At 43.7% G+C, this 18521-nt stretch overlaps 1 protein-coding gene across 1 annotated transcript; it reads right to left on the bottom strand.

Annotated features, from left to right (window-relative positions):
* Positions 1-12323: 12323 nt before the first annotated feature.
* Positions 12324-13755, bottom strand: LOC109778248 (uncharacterized). Its single transcript, XM_020336794.4, has one exon. The coding sequence runs from the start codon at positions 13443-13445 to the stop codon at positions 12531-12533; it is 915 nt and encodes a 304-aa protein (XP_020192383.1). The 5' UTR covers positions 13446-13755; the 3' UTR covers positions 12324-12530.
* Between the last annotated feature and the right edge of the window lie 4766 nt (positions 13756-18521).

The following is an 18521-nucleotide window of genomic DNA, read 5'->3' as shown; positions in this document are numbered from 1 at the left end:
TCTATGAGGAAATATAATAGAGACCAGTCAGCAGGCTATAGCATCTGCCGCATCAGTAAAATCATAGCTGGAGGAGAGAGAACGAGGCCGACGCTTCACGAGTCGCCCGACGATAACACAGTCGACGTGAAAAATGAGCATGCATGCAGCCCATGCGAGCACTACGGCCGCCATTTAACTCGTCCCACCCAATCATGTGCCTTTCCTTTGCCTCCCCCAGCATGCAAGTATTAAATATATAGCCAATGTTACAGTCATTCTATTATATGAGCATTTTTAACTAAGGACTATAGATGACATGGCACTACTATAGAGCCAGCAGCATGCTTTACTATTAGCGATGCTCTAATAGACAGTTCCATCCTCTCTCGTCTTTAATTACTGTGATTACTATTACCTCTCGAACAGAGGGAGTATGCATATCCTAATTTTGCTAAAGTGGACCTACGCTCAAACATATATATACATACTCCTTATCTCATAACACTACCACACAAAGTGGAACCACGGATCACATTTCTAACATCATGCTATTCTTGCTAGAGTTAAAAATAATTAGACAGATAAACATTCACCTTGCTTATGAATCAAAAGAATCAAAATAACTGAAGAGGCATCGAGCGTGATAAATCATTTATTTATAGGTGCTTAACAAACATTACACATTTGCCCTACTGATAAAACAACAATGTAATAAAATTAATTAATGATAGCATTGCACATATCCATTGGATATATATCTCCACATGGAGAAGACACTTACTTTAACTCCCGTGAAGTGTGATTTTTGTCGGCTGCTCCTCCTCTTTTATTTGCTTTTGTTTTTATTTTGCCATTGTGATTTTTCGTTTGCAAGTTAGTTTTCAAAACCCCCAAACCCCCAAACCCCCAAAACTCAAAAAATAAAATAATTTTTTTCTTTGTTCTTTTCTTTTTGCCCCTTGGAGTTCGTTTGCATTCTTGTTTATATTTCAGAGGATTTAATCTACGCCGGACAACGAGGAATGCAAGCATAAGGAAGAGAAGTGTGTAAATTCATGACCGTGAAGGTATGTCCTATCTCATATGACTCCCATCTTTTGCACTTGAAATGTTTAGAGTAGATGTAGTAGTAGTATGCGTGATGTGTGCAAGAGGGAGTAAGTCTTTATAATTAAAACAAAGGTTTTGTTCTAGTAGCTGAAATAACTGTGTAGCCTTTGTTCTATTTAATCTAGATAACTGAGACTTTCTGTGGGACTATTTATAAAGAAATTGATCATAACTAAGAATAACCAGCACAAGAGAAAGTCTTCAAAGACTTGGGTGTTGAGAAAAATTATAGAGAAGATGATGTTAGAAATTCTCTACCCCATGTTGTTAATTTTAATAGAGGAACTTAATTGAAGGGTGAACGAGATTATGCAAAAAAAATTGTGTTGTATCTCTTACATGGTGCTTCAGCTTCTCGCTGGTGCTATGGCACTGCTACTATATGCAGGTGTAAGTGCGTAATTGTGGCTTCGTCACCTTTCTTGATGTTATGTCGAGAACTCTGCTGGCCAATGAACGATCCACCAGGGTTTCGGCTCGGATTTTGGCTATGAGTTTGTTATTGTACGTAGTGGCAACACTGCAGTTGAATATTATTCAGCTTTCTCTTGAATGTGTGTGTATGTGCTAAATACTGTGAACTGGTCAAGAGCTCGAAAGAGACATATATCAAGATCCATAGTTCCAAAAATTAAGCCACAACGAAACTCTATGCATGATCACTTATTTCGCACAATCCCTTCACATGACAACCAAAGTTCCAGCAAACAATGATTGAAACAAAGTAGTTCAGATCCTTGAGAAAGAGACATTCACGGGTATGTTTATGAGCACTCTAGTATCATGTTTATCTTTACATACCTTTCACTCCCTAATTTATGTTTAATTGACTCTATCTAAGGAAAACTCTTCCATGCATTCCCGGCAAGCAAGTGTCAACTAGAGGAAACAGAATTGAGTGTTGCAAAGTTGTTTTATCTAGTAGATAAAAACTTTGAGTTGATTATCTTTGCTTCACTAACACTAGCATAATAACCATGCCATCGCTACAGCTATGCTAAGTTTTCAGGTCAAGAAGCGAAGGGCTATCTAGGCATACCAATCGTAAGTAAACCAAAGCCTTCTCGTTATTTTGGTTTAAACAACTAGGTTCATTATGATTCAGATAGAAATTTCTATCTATGTTCCTTGGGAATGATCAAGTTTAAGCCTGGGGGACATGATGAGTGATATTTTTACACTCCTCTACCCTTTGTTTAAACCAAGATATTTCAATTATACAGAGATATTCGCTCTCATATTGCCACTAATGACTAATGAATGCACAGGATTCCATAAATCCTCTCTTTATTGTGTTTCTACAGGAAATGGACTAAATATGGAAGAAAAATCAAGTGAGAACATGGAAAGGAGTGAAGGAGGATATAGAAGAAATCAGAAGGAGGCGCACCAGAAGGCATAGAGTGAAAGACATCGTTACATGCGACCAAGACTGCTCGCATGAGAGGTCGTATGTCGTGGAAACCGAGGCCTCTCGCCCACTTGAGCAACCTTTATAAAGGGGTCGAGACCAAAATGTCAACAGAACATCAGCGAGAAGAACCAGAACAGAGTCATCCTCATCCATCTCCATCAACCCTAGCCGCTGCGATCTCCATATCCATAGCCACCATCACCACCATAGTTCTTCTTCCACTAGATCATACTTGTAATCATGTATCACACACGGCATCCATTGTATGATATATTACAAATCAATCTACAGTCATGATGTGTTCCAAGACATGTTCTTCATGTGATCTGATCTCCATGTGTGAGTAGCCTGGAATGGTATGGGTTGAGGCAAGGGACTTGCAACCCTATGTATTTGTCGTGGGGATCAATGGAGGTGCTTTGAATTAAAAGCCCGTATGTGTGAAATAAAATTGCTCCGTAGATGTCTCTTGTCTTGTCTGTGTTCTTCATCCCTACAAGTGATAGCCCACAAGTATAGGGGCTCGCAACAGTTTTCGAGGGTAGAGTATTCAACCCAAATTTATTGATTCGACACAAGGGAAGCCAAAGAATATTTGCAAGTATTAGCAGTTGAGTTGTCAATCCAACCACACCTGGAGAACTAAATTCTACAACAGAGTGATCAGTAGCACAGTAATATGGTAGTTTGATAGCGGTAGTAGCAATAGCAACAGTAACCGTAACCGTAACAGTAGCAGTTTTGTAGTGATTGTAACAGTAGCAGCAGCAACAGCAACAGTAGTAACTTAGCAAAGATCAATATGTGAAAAGCTCATAAGCATTGGATCGATGATGGATAATTATGTTGGATGACATTCATCATGTAACAGTTATAACCTAGAGCAACACAAAACTAGCTCCAATTCATCAATATAATGTTGGTGTGTATTCCGTATATAGTCATATGTGCTTGCGATAAGAACTTGCATGACATCGTTTGTCCTACCTCCCATGGCAGCGGGGTCCAAAAAGAAACAAAGGGATATTAAGGCCTCCTTTTAATAGAGAATCGGAACAAAGCATTAACACATAGTGAATACATGAACTCCTCAAACTACGGTAATCACCGAAAGAATCCCAATTATTGTCACCTTGGGGTATGCGGATCATAATACGTAATAGGTGCATATAACTTGCAAGATAGGATCAAGAACATAAATATATTCATGAAAACATAAAGGGTCCAGATATGAAATCATGGCAATCGGGCCCTAGTGACAAGCATTGAGCATATCAATGTCATAGCAACATCAATCTCATAACATAGTGGATACTAGGGATCAAGACCTGCCAAAACTAACTCGATTACATGATAAATTTCATCCAACCCATCACCGTCCAGCAAGCTTACAAAGGAATTACTCACTCCCGGTGACGAATCCCCCTCTCCGGAGCCTCGAACGGACTCCAGATCTGGCCTCCTGATGAAGAACAGGAGGTGGCGGCGGTTCTATATCGTAAAACGCGGTGAAAATTTTCTCTTCTTTTTTTTCTCGGGAAATAGGAATTTATAGGCTTGAGATTAGGGTCAGCGGAGCCACGTGGGACCTACAAGCCACCAGGGCGCGCCCAGGGGGGTTGGTGCACGCTGGTGCCTGGTGGGTAGCAGGTGGCCCCCCTCCAGTGGGTCTTGGCTCTAGTATTTTTTATATATTCCATAAAAAATCTCTAAAAAGTTTCGGCCAATTTCGAGAACTTTTATTTCTGCACAAAAAACAACATCATGGTAGTTCTGCTGAAAACAACGTTAGTCCGGGTTAGTTTCATATAAAAATGCAAATTAGAGTTCAAAACAAGAGCAAAAGTGTTTGAAAAGTAGATACGACAGATACGTATCAACAAGTACCCAAGATCATGGAGAGCGAGTCACATGGAGAGGCTAAGGGCAGGGAGACTGTGAAGTGTTATTCTGAAGACCAGTGACGGAAGGGTTTAGTATGATAACACGGATCCTATCTTTGGGGATTCAAGAGGTGTAGTCATTAAACGCCCAAAGCTCTTGTCTGATTATTGCAATCTTAATTATTGAGGCAACCCCGCGAGATGGATAGGGACCTCGGTTGGAAAACTGACTCTTGATGCATGACGCGTGCCAGTCAAGACGTAATTTGGACACATCCCCCACTTTAGTTCGTAACAAGAACATCTCGATGGGTGACTCTAGCGCACAAATTAAGCTCATATTTGGTCCCAACACAAATACATGGTTATAAGCATTAAGACCTCATACCCGTACCTATTTTTATTATAGGTGTTTCCCTTGAGTTTGTTTGATTTTGATCCGGTCAAAAGTTGGAATCGTTCTTTAATAAAAGCTTGCTCGAGACCCTAGCTTAAACAGGGCTTTCCTCCGTGGGTTCGATAACTCAAGATCATCTTTGGGGGAATAGCCGAGAATCATTTCTGCTCCATTTCCATATCACTAAAGGAAGTAATTGCGTGCATGGTTGTATGGGAGAGCAGGCCTCTGGAGCCCCGCCCTTTGCGATCCTGCACCGGAAGAAGGGTGATTGGATTTTTGGGGAGCGTCTCCGACGCGATTGCTCGTCATTTTTCGTCTACATCAACTACGTCCTCGTCTCCATTGACATAACCATGCATGTCCATCCAAGCCGAGAACAAGGCCGCTGAGGACACCGTTGCCGCCGCTACAACCTGGTTGGCTGGAGGGTATAATCTGCTTATCCCACTCCTGTTTGTTTCTGCTTTAGCCGTACTAATTGTTTACATAGATGTTTCTGCTATATGTCAATACGTACTTACATGATTAGATATCAGTATGAGTTTAATAATGTCTTTGACATGCTCATGATTTATGTCTAGATTAAATCAATCGAAAAATTGTTAATTTGTTCAACAACTAACTGCTTATTTTTGAAGCCTCCTGATGCATCAGAGGTTGTGGGGACGTTATGGACCCTACTCTATAGGGGTGTCTGTCGTTGGGTGGACTGTTTTTTATTTATTTTGAGAAGGTATTGTTTGTTTTTTAATTTCCCTTTCTTTTATGTGTTTCTCAACATTTCAATTTTTTTTGTTTTTCCCTATTTTTTTCTCTTTCATGTTTTTCCTTGTTTTCTTCTCTCTTTTTTCCATTTTATTTTTCCACATGCTAATCCATATTTATTATAAAAATGTGAATATTTAAAGAGACTATGAATTTTTTAGAATTCATGAACATTTTTTTGAATTTATGGATAATTTTAAAATTAATGATATATCACATGAAGAAAAACAGGCTTAACACATAACTGAAGGATGGTGCAACAAAGCATCCGTCACCCTCTAATATATAGTATTTTTTTGAGGGGCCTCTAGTATATAGTAAGCTCGCATATTCATATTTGGGCCCTTTTGGTGCTTCAGCCGCTTTGGGCCTTGCCTGTAAGTGTTCGTGTTGTCGGGCCATCCGATTTTTTCTATTTTCAGAAGGTATTGCCTGGTTTGTTTTTGTGCTTGCTTTCTGCGTTTTTCAAGCATTTTAATAGTTTTTCCAGTTTTTCCTTTTCCTATTAGTTTTTCCTTTTTCCACATGCTAGCTCATAAATATTTCTTAAAGTTGTAAACATTTAGAAAGATATGAATGTTTTAAGAGTTGACAAAAAAATCGAATTCATGAACATTTTAAATTTTCAGAATATTTCTAAAATTTCACGAACATATCTAAATTATGTGAACATTTTTTTAATTTACAAAGCTTTTGAATTTGTGATCATGTTTGAAATCCACGAATATTTTGTAATTCGAGAACATTTTTAAAAATCAGTTTTTATGTAATCCACGATAACTGGTTTTTCTTCTGAGCTAGCAGAGAAGCAAACGAAAATAAAAGCTAAATGACTGAACGGAGCAAGGAGCCGAGTTTTTTTTTTGCGGGTGAAACGAGTATATATTTATCAGTGATAGTAGCTACACTCGTTTTCACAAATCTTACAAAGATCATCAGACCCGGAGCCAAACCAAATAGCAATACGTTGTGCGCATCGTCCCATCTGGGCCATAAAGTGTGCAGCTGCATTGCATGGCCTCAAAACATGCACAAAGCTGTGAGGCCTGATCCCATGCAGCAAATTCTTGGACTGCTCGATCAGGCCAGCGACTTGGGACCTATTAACACCTTTAGAGTTCAGCTGCTCCACTCCCTCCTTGCAGTCCAACTCAATTATTAATTGCTTATCAGTGTGTGCAAGCGCCAGGGCCACTCCTTCGAAGCATGCATCCAGCTCGGCTTCTAATGGGGAAAAGCATGCACGAATGTAGCGACATGAGGAGAAGATGATGGCCCCGGTATCGTCACGAAGCACCATTCCCGCCCCTCCAGTAGACTCCCCATGGACGAAAGACCCGTCCACATTTAGTTTCACGCATCCTGCCAGTGGCGCCATCCACTGCGTGTCCAGCATCTCCTTTTTCTTCTCCTTGGGTAGCTGACATGCACTATGGATCACCATCTTGCCCTTAACAGTGTCCTCCTTGGGGTACTGCTTGATGCAGAGAAGAGACTCGATGTAGCTGTTGAGGAAGCGTCTGGACGCCTCGATAGGGGGCGCCGGCTTGTGATGAGTAACCTCATTTCGGCAGTGCCATGCATGCCAAAATGTCATAAGAATGACCATCCGATGGGTCTCGTCGTAGCTAGCGAGGAGCTGCAGCAACCACTTCGTCCCGGTGTTCTTGATCTCCGCTCGCGCCGGTATCGGCCATGACTCCCTCATAGCATCCCAAAGAGCGCCCGCCATTGGGCAGCTGCAGACGGCGTGGAAAGAGTCCTCCCGTTCAATGCCACAAACAACACATATGTCGGTTTTTTCTATAGTTCTACCCATTTTATTTTCCATGTTTGCAAGAGTATTTGTAGCCAGTCGCCACCCAAATATTCGTACCTTCAGAGGAGTAGGGCACCCCCACAATGCCGTCCAGACGGCACGATTGCCGTCCGGTGCCCTGCTCGTGGCGCACGTAGACGTGCGGAATTTCTCGTCGAGACCAAGCTTGTAGGCAGACCTGACGGAGAAGATACCCCTCTTATCCGGTCCCCAGGCGAGGACGTCTTGCATGCGTGGCACCGGCCGAAGCTTGAGGATCTCGACGATATCCGGCTAGATGAAGTACTGTTGGAGCAGGTTGACGTCCCACGTTCCTTGATCGCTGAGAAGGTCAGCAACACGCCTTATCCTACACCTTCCAGGAAGTGAGACCGGCCGGTATGACGGAGGCCGAGGGAGCCAAGGGTCACGCCAAATGCGCACCCCCTGGCCGTCGCCGATCCTCCAAACTAGTCCGTTCTTGAGGAGCTCAAGGCCGTAAGTGATGGCCTGCGATGTTGATGAAGCATTGCTCGCGAACACCGTATCCTCCAGGCGGCCATTGGGATAATATTTGGCCTTTAAAACCTGCGCACAAAGACTTTCTGGATTAGTTAGCAACCACCACGCTTGCCGAGCAAGCAAAGCCTGGTTGAAGAGTTGATAATCCTTGAAGCCAAGCCCTCCCATAGCCTTCGGTTTTATGATATTTTCCCAAGCCATCCAATGTGTTTTCCTCTTCCCTTTCTTTGAGCCCCACCTATAATTTCTGACCATACGAGTAAGATCATCACCGACAGAGAATGGAAGTTTGAAAACCCCAATAATGTATGTGGGGATGGATTGAGCAACCGCTTTTATCAAAATTTCCTTACCGCCCGAGGCCATATTCCCATCTCCCCAAATACATATCCTTTTCAGGAGTTTGACTTGAAGGTTCTGGAATCTTCCTCTATGCATTCTCCCTTCCGGTGTTGGCAAGCCCAAGTACTTCTCCTCAAAGTTTCCTTGCTGAATTCCTAGTTCCCGCTTCACATTTTCCTTCTCATTACTCGAACAAGATTAGCCAAACAGAATAGAACACTTCGCTGGATTTATTAGTTGTCCAGTCGCCCCTTCATACTCATGAATAATCCCCTTTACCGCCTCTGCTTGCTGTTGTGTAGCCTTGAAAAACAGTAACGTGTCGTCCGCAAAGAGAAGATGCGAGACTCCTGGTGCCCCTCGGCAGACCTTCACATGTTCTATGGCATGTGTTCGCACACCCTGTTTCAGCAACTCAGAGAGACCATCAGCCACGAAAAGAAACAAAAATGGCGAGAGGGGATCACCTTGCCGGAGACCACGCTCCGGTGCGAACGATTGTAAGAGGGTTCCATTGAATTTGATAGTATATCTCACCATGGTGACGCACGTCATGATCCACTGCACCCACCGATGAGCAAAACCCAGCTTAACCATCACTTGCTCCAAGAAGCCCCAATCGACTCGGTCATATGCTTTGGACAAATCCAATTTATAAGCACAAAAGCTATTATCTTCTCTCTTCTCCTGATGTATGGCATGAATGCATGCAAATGCTACAAGTGCATTATCTGTAATGAGTCTACCAGGAACAAATGCACTCTGAAACGGAGATATGATCTCGTCCAGCGCAGGCCTTAGCCTATTAACCAGACACTTTGCCACTATCTCGTAGAGGACGTTGCACAAGCTAATTGGTCGGAAATCTGAAACTCTTGTTGGTTCATCCGTTTTTGGTATGAGTACAATGATCGCTTCGTTTACGCCATCCGGCATAACTCCAGTACGGAAGAACTCCCTCACAACCCTGACAACCTCGTCCTTAAGGACACTCCAATTCCTTTGGAAAAAGCGCGCTGGTAATCCGTCACTGCCGGGAGCCTTGAGAGGGCCGATTTGGAATAGCCCATCCGCAATCTCCTTCTCTGAAAATTCTGCACATAGCTTTCATTCATCACATCAGTAACAACAGGGTTAAAAAGCTCAATGACCGGTGTTGGGTTCAGATTACTATCACGTGTAAACATGGACGTAAAATAATCTTGCACCACTGCACTCATCGTATGATGATCCTTCTGCATTATCCCTTGATTATCCACTAAGCTCTTCACTCTATTTTTTTCGAGCCCGCCACACTGCTTTCCGGTGAATTTTTTTGTATTTCGGTCCCCTTCCTTGAGCCAATCAACACGCGACCGTTGCAGCCATAACATCTCCTCCTGATAAAGTAATTCGTTCATATGATCGGTCACCTTTTTTATCTCATCTCTATCTGCGTTCATGTTCAAGAGCTCTTCAAGCCTGGTTCTCGACTTTTCTAACTCTCTTGTTACATCCTGAACCTTTTCTTTCCCAATCATGGAGTTTCAGCAACAAGCTACTCAGACCAGCCCTCACATCACCAAGATTAAATTTCAACCCAGCCTCCTCCCACGCTTGCGCCACCCGTTCTGGCAAGCTCCCATCACGTTCCCATAGTATCTCATACCTCCTGTAACATGGCTTATAAACTTTCTCTTCATCTCTTTCACATTTCAGCAGGATTGGAAGGTGATCCGAGCAAGGCGGGACATGGTGCATGACCTTAGCAGCAGAGAACAAATTACGCCAATTATTATCAGCCACGGCGCGGTCCAGCCGAACCTTAACGTTCCTGTTTCTTCACTGCTTGTTGTCGTACGTGAGTGGTAACCCTTGGAAGCCCAACTCCACTAGATTACAACATTCCAAGGCGTCCCTGAATGCTATTATTTGGTTTTCATTTCGTTGAGTTGCTGCAAGGTGCTCAAAGAACCACATGGCTTTCTTAAAATCACCAATGACACACCATGGCAAATCTGAACTTACGTGCAAATTCTGTAAACTTGTCCACATACGATGCCGGTTTTCCACCCTAGGTTCCCCATACACACAAGTCAGCCGCCAAAGAGGTGCAGTAGGAGATACACGGACATATGCATCGATAAACCTTTCATTCATATCCTTGACATGAACGTATATCTGATCACACCAAAATAATGCAAGTCCACCACTAAGACCCACACTATCAACACCAGCAAAACCTCTGAGACCCAACCTATTACGCAGACGCCGAACTTTTTCTGAACTTTGCCTGGTTTCACATAAGAACACTATCCTCGTCTCGGTAGCCTTAACAAGGGCTACCAGATCCGAACTGTCGGTTTGTTTCCAACTCCCCGACAGTTCCAACTGAGGCAATTCATGGCTCCTGACGGGGCACCACACCTGGCCCCGTCCATATCCACCTCACGCTCCCTGTTGCTCCCTGTTTCCATTCCTATCAATGTCCTTGTCGGTTCCGGTAACACCCTAGGGTTCACCATAACAATCTAGCAAGCTCCTTTGTTTCTTCCTGATCCTCATCCTCCATACAAACTTTTGGTCCGTAACCCGCTGACTGTTCCTTTGCTGTGTCCGCGGATTGACCAACCATCCAAGAAGGTGCCATCTCCAGCATAGTGACGATCGCACGCGCCATTGAGCTGTCCGCCCCAAGAGCCTCAGATCCTCCAGCTATCGGCTTCGGGCGGGTAGCATCCGCAAGGGGAGCCCCTTTGTCGCCCCCACCAACATCTGGTTTCACCTCGGTTACCTCCGATGCGATCGCTAGTGGTGGCGCCGGCGGCGACGTCGTGCGGTCGTGGACAGTACGAACAGTATGAACATCAGATGAGGTGTACAGTCAGGCGCCAAGCTCCGTGGGTCGCTGATCTTGAGATGAGATGCGCACAAACTCCTTGATGCTTCAGGATTTTTGATTGGAGTTGCCACGGAGTAGAAGTCCCGTAACATTTCTGCTTTGGAGTTCTTGGATCGGATGCATCTAGGTTTACCCATCAGATGAACCAGCGTAGTACGCCCAGGCAGCGCACACGGCAAGGACGCTGCCGGAGGCCAAGGCCAGGCCCGGCAACGGTGGCGGCGGCGGGGGCGTCGCCCAGAAGACGCCACAGGCGCTACGCCCTAGCGAAGCGTTTTCCATGGGCCATCCCATGTGAGTGTTAGAGCTCCCAAGTCGCACAACCATCAATGGCTGACACTAAGGCCGGAACATGCAAGGACACCACACGACAAACCTAACTTTAGTCTCCTCTCAAAACAAATATCCTCTACAACAACGACCCCACAAGATATACAAATGAAAAATAATTAAAAGCCAAGCCACTGTAGATAAAACCAAAATGAAACAACCGACCACAATAATCTACTAGGGAAAAAAGAAGTAATCCCACGAGTGAAGAATAGCGCAACGAAGCGCACATAGCCTCTAGTATATGCATATTTGCTGGTGTGTGACAGACAGAATTTCTAGTCTTAATCAGAAATGCCCTCAATTTAGATTGCATCCCCATCGATTAAGTAGACCAGTTGATCCAGTCATACTCCTGGAATTAGCAAAAGGAACATGTACCAAGAAAAGAAGAATGCTTCCATAACCCCGTTAAAAAAGACCTGAATCTCAACGCAAGTTTAAAATGGTATTTCCGTACGAGTGCATGCCTCGATACTCTTTGTCTCAAGCATCTGCCAATAACGAAAGTAAAGGCGTATCGATCATAATGGGGAGTACTATACTAGAGGTTTTGGTTTGCAGCAACATGAGGCCAAGGCTTCTTGTTTAAGTATTCTCTCGGTGCTTCCTCGGACCGGATCGGAGAATTTATTTCACCGCAATGAGCTCCAAGCTGTATATCCACTAACAAAAAATTCCAACTTCTTTCGTCTTTACTTATTGTGGTTACTGCCATGCCGGCATTTTGCCTATTAACATAACAACACTCAAACATATACATGTTCCTTATCTCATAACACTACCAGACAAAGCGGCACGTATGAATCACATTTCTAACATCATGATATTCCTTCTACAGATAAAAATACACCTTGGTTATCAGACAAACTAAAAGGAACCCAGGAGGCATGGAGTTTGACAAAACAATTATATATAGGTGCTTAGGGAAATATTACACATTTGCCCGACGGCTAAAATAATAATATAACAATACAATAATCAACAATAGGGACGCTCCTAGGACCGACTACCGCCACTTGGCGCCCATGCACAATGACACTAGCTCCAGGATCGACTCGGCCTGCTGTCCAGAGATTTATTCATTGTCATACCTCGGATACCTAGCGCATAAAGTCCATGATGAGATCTCGGTGTGGGTAGTCGTTCAGCAGGGAGTCTTCGTCGTTCGCATAGTGGACGGATTTAGCGTCCTCCTCCTCCTCCTCCTCGTACGCCATTAAGGGCACCCTCATGGTCGGCATGGTGGTCGCAGCAGCGGCGACGGCGGCAGCGGTGGCAGTGGCGATGGGGGAGGAGAAAACATCGTCCCCAGTGATGGCATAGTATAGGCTCAGCATGCGAAGCCTATTTGGAGTGGCCTGCAGGGTGACGTCGTCGAACAGCTGTGGAGTTGGAACATCCTGCAGACGCGTCACCGAAGTGGATGGAGCACGCTGGAGGATGTGGGGCGGCGTCCGCGGCATGGCAAAGGTCGAAGATGGCACCGCTGGAGCGGTGAAGGCGGCCATGGAGTCCTCAACCCTGAGCTCGCGGGTGAAGTGCGCAAAGAAGCAGATCTGGCGTTGACAGCGTGTGCCTGCATCACACTTGCGTGTGCGGAACCGGGATGGGTGCAGCCACAGCTCGAATACGCCGTGTGCGAAGCGGCACCTGAGGCCGCGCGTGCAGGTCGGCGGCGGGTGCCCGGCACCGGCGAGCCGGAGCTGCGCATGCGTACGCGCATTGACGCGGTACTCCGGGCAAGAGATGGCGATGTAGTTGAAGCGACGCGGGTCACGGCGGCGTGCGCGTTCTTCCTTGTGCGCGTAGGGGCACGCCGTCCAGTCGTGGCTGTACGGCTGCGGGCACATCCGCACCTTGTACTCGTATAGCCAGAAGTCTTCTGGCATGGACGCCCACAGTCGGTGCCCATCGTGAGCCCACGCGCCCCATGTCGTCGGGTCGGTCAGCTGGTATGTGACCTCGCCGTTCTCCTGCACCACCATTTTATACATGTCCATTTCCATGGTTGTCATCCTTAATCACACACAACAAACTCTCCAACAGATGAACAATACTGATCAAAGACTAGGAACTCATGGACATTATGTGTGGCTAGGCCATGGTTTTGAAAGAATGTTGAGGATATGGGGGATGATTTAAACTAAAAACCATGGACAATATATGGAGTTAGGGCATGGCTGTGAAAGAGTGGTGAGGATGGGATGATTTAGACTAAAAGCTCTGGCCAATATATGAAGCTAGGATATGGCCGTTAATGAATGTTGAGGATGCCGGAATATTTGGTTCTACAAACCATGCATTGTTAAGGTGTATGGAGATGTGTGATCTGCGTTTGCCCGGCCGTGGGTATATATAGCTCTAGGGGATGCGGTGATTAGCATTGGGTGAGTTGGCTATTTTGTCTCGTACCCATTTGTGTTTGTTGTAAAGATAATGAAGATGTCTGGGTATTTGGACATTGAGTCTCCAATAAGACTCCCTGACTAAAAGCTAGATTCTTGACCCTTCCTCCCCTTGGAAAGGAGACTTTGTGTGAGGGACTAGGATATCCATCTCGTTTTGTGGTGGCAGGGAGGAGCTAATGTGATAAGATGGGTTGTGCATATGGTGGGTGTTCATGTATCCCTTGGTGTGGTGGGCCATCTCGAGCAAGGGTGTGGTTGGGTGCCTACACGAGCCATTTGTCTAAGACCATAAATAACATCTTTTGGCTAGGTTCAACAGTACTCCCTAGCCGTCCCCCGAGAGATGAGCTCAAATGCTGCAAAGTGCACAATTGCATGTTGCGTAAAATCGGTAGGCCGAGTGTAGAAACCCACCATTTTCTCCTCTCCTCCCGGTCAATTAAGACTTATTTGTCGTCTCCTGTCCTCGCTATTTGTTCGTATTGTTGGTGATTGTGGCCACGATGACTACACCAATTTGTAAACGACAAATATAGGTGTCGGTTTGCGCTGGTCATAACTCCACGCATAAAATATGGCCCCTCCCCCTTCCGCACTTAGGATTTTCACACCCATGACATCGTATGGAACCCTCGAATTTGATACCAAGTGATGTATAGAAACTTCCAGTAGCCATTGGTACTACCCCTAATATCTTCTCTCTTGCTCTCACTCAGAAGCCTCCTCGGACATTGACACTAGCACCTAGAGGATACATTGTGTAGTGTTGACCTATTAACTCACGGGTGAAATTTGAATAAAGAGTGTTGTGCTACATTGGTTAATGCAATGTTGGCCTTGAACCCTTTGGGTAGGGGTGATATACCTATTAGTACTACCCCTTTTGATATTTTTGTTCCTAACGTGTTCGATAACACAAACTCGTCGTAGGTTCATGGAGATTCGTGCATGATATTGTGGTGTAATAATTTGTTGGGGAATACATAAGGTGGTTAATAGGAATGTACAATGTGCGGTGTAACATCTTTTGGCTAGGTCCGTTAGTAATTCCTTCGCCGTCCCATGTGAGATGAGCTCAAGTGTTATAAAATGCACAAAGACATGTTGAGTAAACTTGGCATGGGTGCAGCAACCCTCCATTGTCTCCTCTCCTTGGGTCAATTGAAACCTATTTGGCATCCCATGTCCTTATTATTTGTTTGTACTGTCAGGGATTGTGGTCGCGGCGACATCATCAATCTGTTAACGACAAATATAAATGTCAGTTTGCGCTAATCATAACTCCGCCCACAAAATATTGCCCCCTCCCCCTTCCAATTAGGATTTTTCACACCAATGACATTGGGTGGAACCCCGAACTTGATATCAAGTGATGTGGAGAAACTTCCGATAGCCATGCGCACTACCCATGGTGCCTTCTCTCTTGCTCTCACCCGGAAGCCACCCAGGACATCGGTGCCAGCACTCAAAGAAAACATTGTGTAACATTGACCTGTTAACTCACATGTGAAATTCGAATGAAGAGTACTATTCCAAATTGGGAAATGTGATGTTGTCTTTGACCTATTTGGGCGGGGTGAGGGGGAGGGTGCTATAGTTTCTCATTTTGGAGGTTGGTTATCAGTACTAGATCTTTTTAGAAAAGAATAACATGTACACCAGCATGAATCCGTTGTAGATTGCCTCGTGGAGATTCATGTGTGAGATTGCGGTGTAATGATTTGTTCTGGAATACATGGGGCCCATTGAAAGCAAAATATATATACTTGTCTAGTGGACCTGCCCCCCCCCCTCATTTTCTCAATGCATTAACGAGAGAGTATATGACGGCGTGAACTTTGTGTTGAGCAGTGGTACCTAAAGACACGATGGAAGCGGTGGTTCGTTCCTCTACGACTCCCCAGTGTGTGGCTTTCCACGATTGGGGTGTGGTAGCACATGGTGAAGTTTGGTGGCGGTGCGAGGAAGCGGGAGGGGTTGGGCCTAGGATGATGTGTCATTCCACGAAGTAGCGCGAGGAGGTGGGAGGGGCTAAGCTTAATATGATGCAGCACTCCTCGACGGTAGCGCGAGGAGGTGTGGGAGGGGTTGGTCCTAGGATGATGTAGTGCGCCTCAATGGCAGGGCAAGGATGTGAGATGGGCTAGGCGTAGGAGGACGCGACACTTCACAGCGGCCCAGTCACAACATCCGATTCCGACGTCTCAAAGCCTCCCTACACTGGCAGCAAAATATCCTGATTAGGATGATGTGGGAAATGTATGTGTGCTTCGCCAAGCAGTATGGGCCTTTTCCTTGGATTCAATTTCTCCTGGATGTTTAGCATGAAGTCATGTGTGATGTTGCGTTTTGTTCTCGTTTAGTTTCTTCATGTGGACAAGAGTTAAGGAAGTCGATATATGTATTTCCCAGGGGACAAATTTGAAACATGACCCAGATTTGTTGATTTTATTGATAATTTGAGAGTGTGTCTTTGCTGCCTCAACTTTTCGTGAGAGCCTTAAAACTTATATTAGTCCAATGAGTTATGTGAGAAATATACATCGATAATTTTACCAAATGTAATTATTGTGTTTTTTGTGAAATGCATGTCTAGTATCTTTGAAATTTTGAAGAAGGGAAATAAAAAGCCAATAAACGTTGTTCGGTTTTCGATAGTGAGGAGGGATGTATTTAGAGATGTGTGTATGTGGATGCACTACTAGGAAAAGACTAATTAGTGGCGCACCTGTTTTTGCCATTAATGGCGCACTACAGGTGCGCCACTATTATCACGCCATTAGTAACAAAATAGTAATGGCGCACCTCTGGTGCGCCATTAGTATCCCAGATAGTAATGGCACACCTATAGTGCGCCATTACTATCTGACATAGTAATGGCGCACCACATAGAAGTGCGCCATTACTAACAATTGTTTTTCAAATTTTTTTCAGAAATTTATTTTTCAATTTATTTTTTGTTTTTCATAATCTCGGGTCACTATGGCTTAATCTCAGGTCAATATGCTTAATCTCAAGTCAAATCGCACTCCGTGGTCAAACTTCCCGGAAGGTCACCCATCCTCACACAACTCCAGCTCGAGCACGCTTAACTTCACAGTTCTATCCAACCCCAGCACCAGCTCACTTCATAGGTACTTGTTGATATATCTATCATATCAATCCTATTAAACCTTATTGATGTCTAGGACTTTGTTCATGTTCATGAGTGTGATGAAATTTTGAAAAAATATTTCAAACTTCCCGATCATATTACGTATCATATTTTGAAAAAAAAATCCAAATTTTTTTTGAAACCAAATTTTCTTTTCTGTTACTAGTGGCGCACCTAACAAATGGTGCGCCACTAGTAAGTTTGATTTTTTTTCATTTTCCCCCCTCTAGATCTTAAAAGCCCCGTATCTTTCGTTCTGTTAGGTTTTTGTGGATTTTGAAGATGTTGAACAAGGTTCCCCCAGTTCAATTCGTATGTAACTTTTCGAGTAGATGATTTTTCATATAAAAAACTTTTTAATCCGAGTTTGTATGCAAAAGTTATGCCCATGTTACTAAATTCCAGAGAGATTTTGCAAATAAAGTCGAAATTCAAATTTGTAAATTTTCCCAACAACTAGACCACATATCACATAGGAAACTTATTTTTTTGACATTTCCATCATTTTCTTTTATTTTTTTAAAGCTGAAAAGGCGGTCCAGGGGGGTGCATTTAGCACCAGGGTTACTAATGGCGCACCTGGTGTGTGGTGCGCCATTAGTAGTTTTGAAAAAAAATTAAAAAAAATTGTTAGTAGTGACGCACCAGTGGACAGTGCGCCATTACTAGTTTTAACTAGTAATAAACTAGTAATGGCGCACTATCCCATGGTGCGCCACTACTAACAATTTTTTATTATTATTTATTTCAAAACTACTAATGGCGCATGGTGGGCTAACAATATTTTTTCAAAACTACTAATGGCGCACCACACACTAGGTGCGCCATTAGTAATATGTCAATAATGGCGTACCTGTATCTGGTGCGCCACTGCTATATAGCAATGGCGCACCACATACATGGTGCGCTATTAATGTCCATATCAGCTATAGCCCTTTTTCTAGTAGTGATGTTATTTAGTAATGATATGAAATGACACTAAAATTTATGCAGAATGTATATAATAAATGAAATGTGAATAAAATATGTTACTCTTGATTTCTATCGAAAAATTCATGGAAATGCATTGTAAATTTCATACATCGTAACTGAATGGATCTAAAATGAATATTAAATGCTCTAAAGAGTCTAAAAGCATTCTAGAATGGATCTATGGAGTTGAGCTAAGAGGTGCCTAAATTCTGAAATTTTAAATTTTGTGAATTGTTCTTGAAATACAAGGAATCATGGTAACATGCATTTGGTGAAATCGAGTGAAAATATCTCTTGAAATGATTTTGAAATCATGACCAGATCATGAGTGCATACTGGTTGAAATACGCTTAAATTTTGAATTAGAGCAGCAAATTGTGAAAGTTCTAGATATGGTCAAAATGACCCTGGAATGCTTCTTGAATAAATAAAGTTTTTGACACCAATTTGTATGAATTTGAATTTAAATTGTTTCTAGAATGTATTTCAAATCTTCAATATTGGAAAAACATTTGTAACTATCATAAATTCATTTCTAACTTACTGTTGATAGATTT

The sequence above is a fragment of the Aegilops tauschii genome, chromosome 2 (genome assembly GCF_002575655.3).
Source record: "Aegilops tauschii subsp. strangulata cultivar AL8/78 chromosome 2, Aet v6.0, whole genome shotgun sequence".
Taxonomy (NCBI): Eukaryota; Viridiplantae; Streptophyta; class Magnoliopsida; order Poales; family Poaceae; genus Aegilops; species Aegilops tauschii.
Note: the sequence above shows the minus strand (reverse complement) of the source record. Positions and strands in the feature narration are given on the sequence as shown.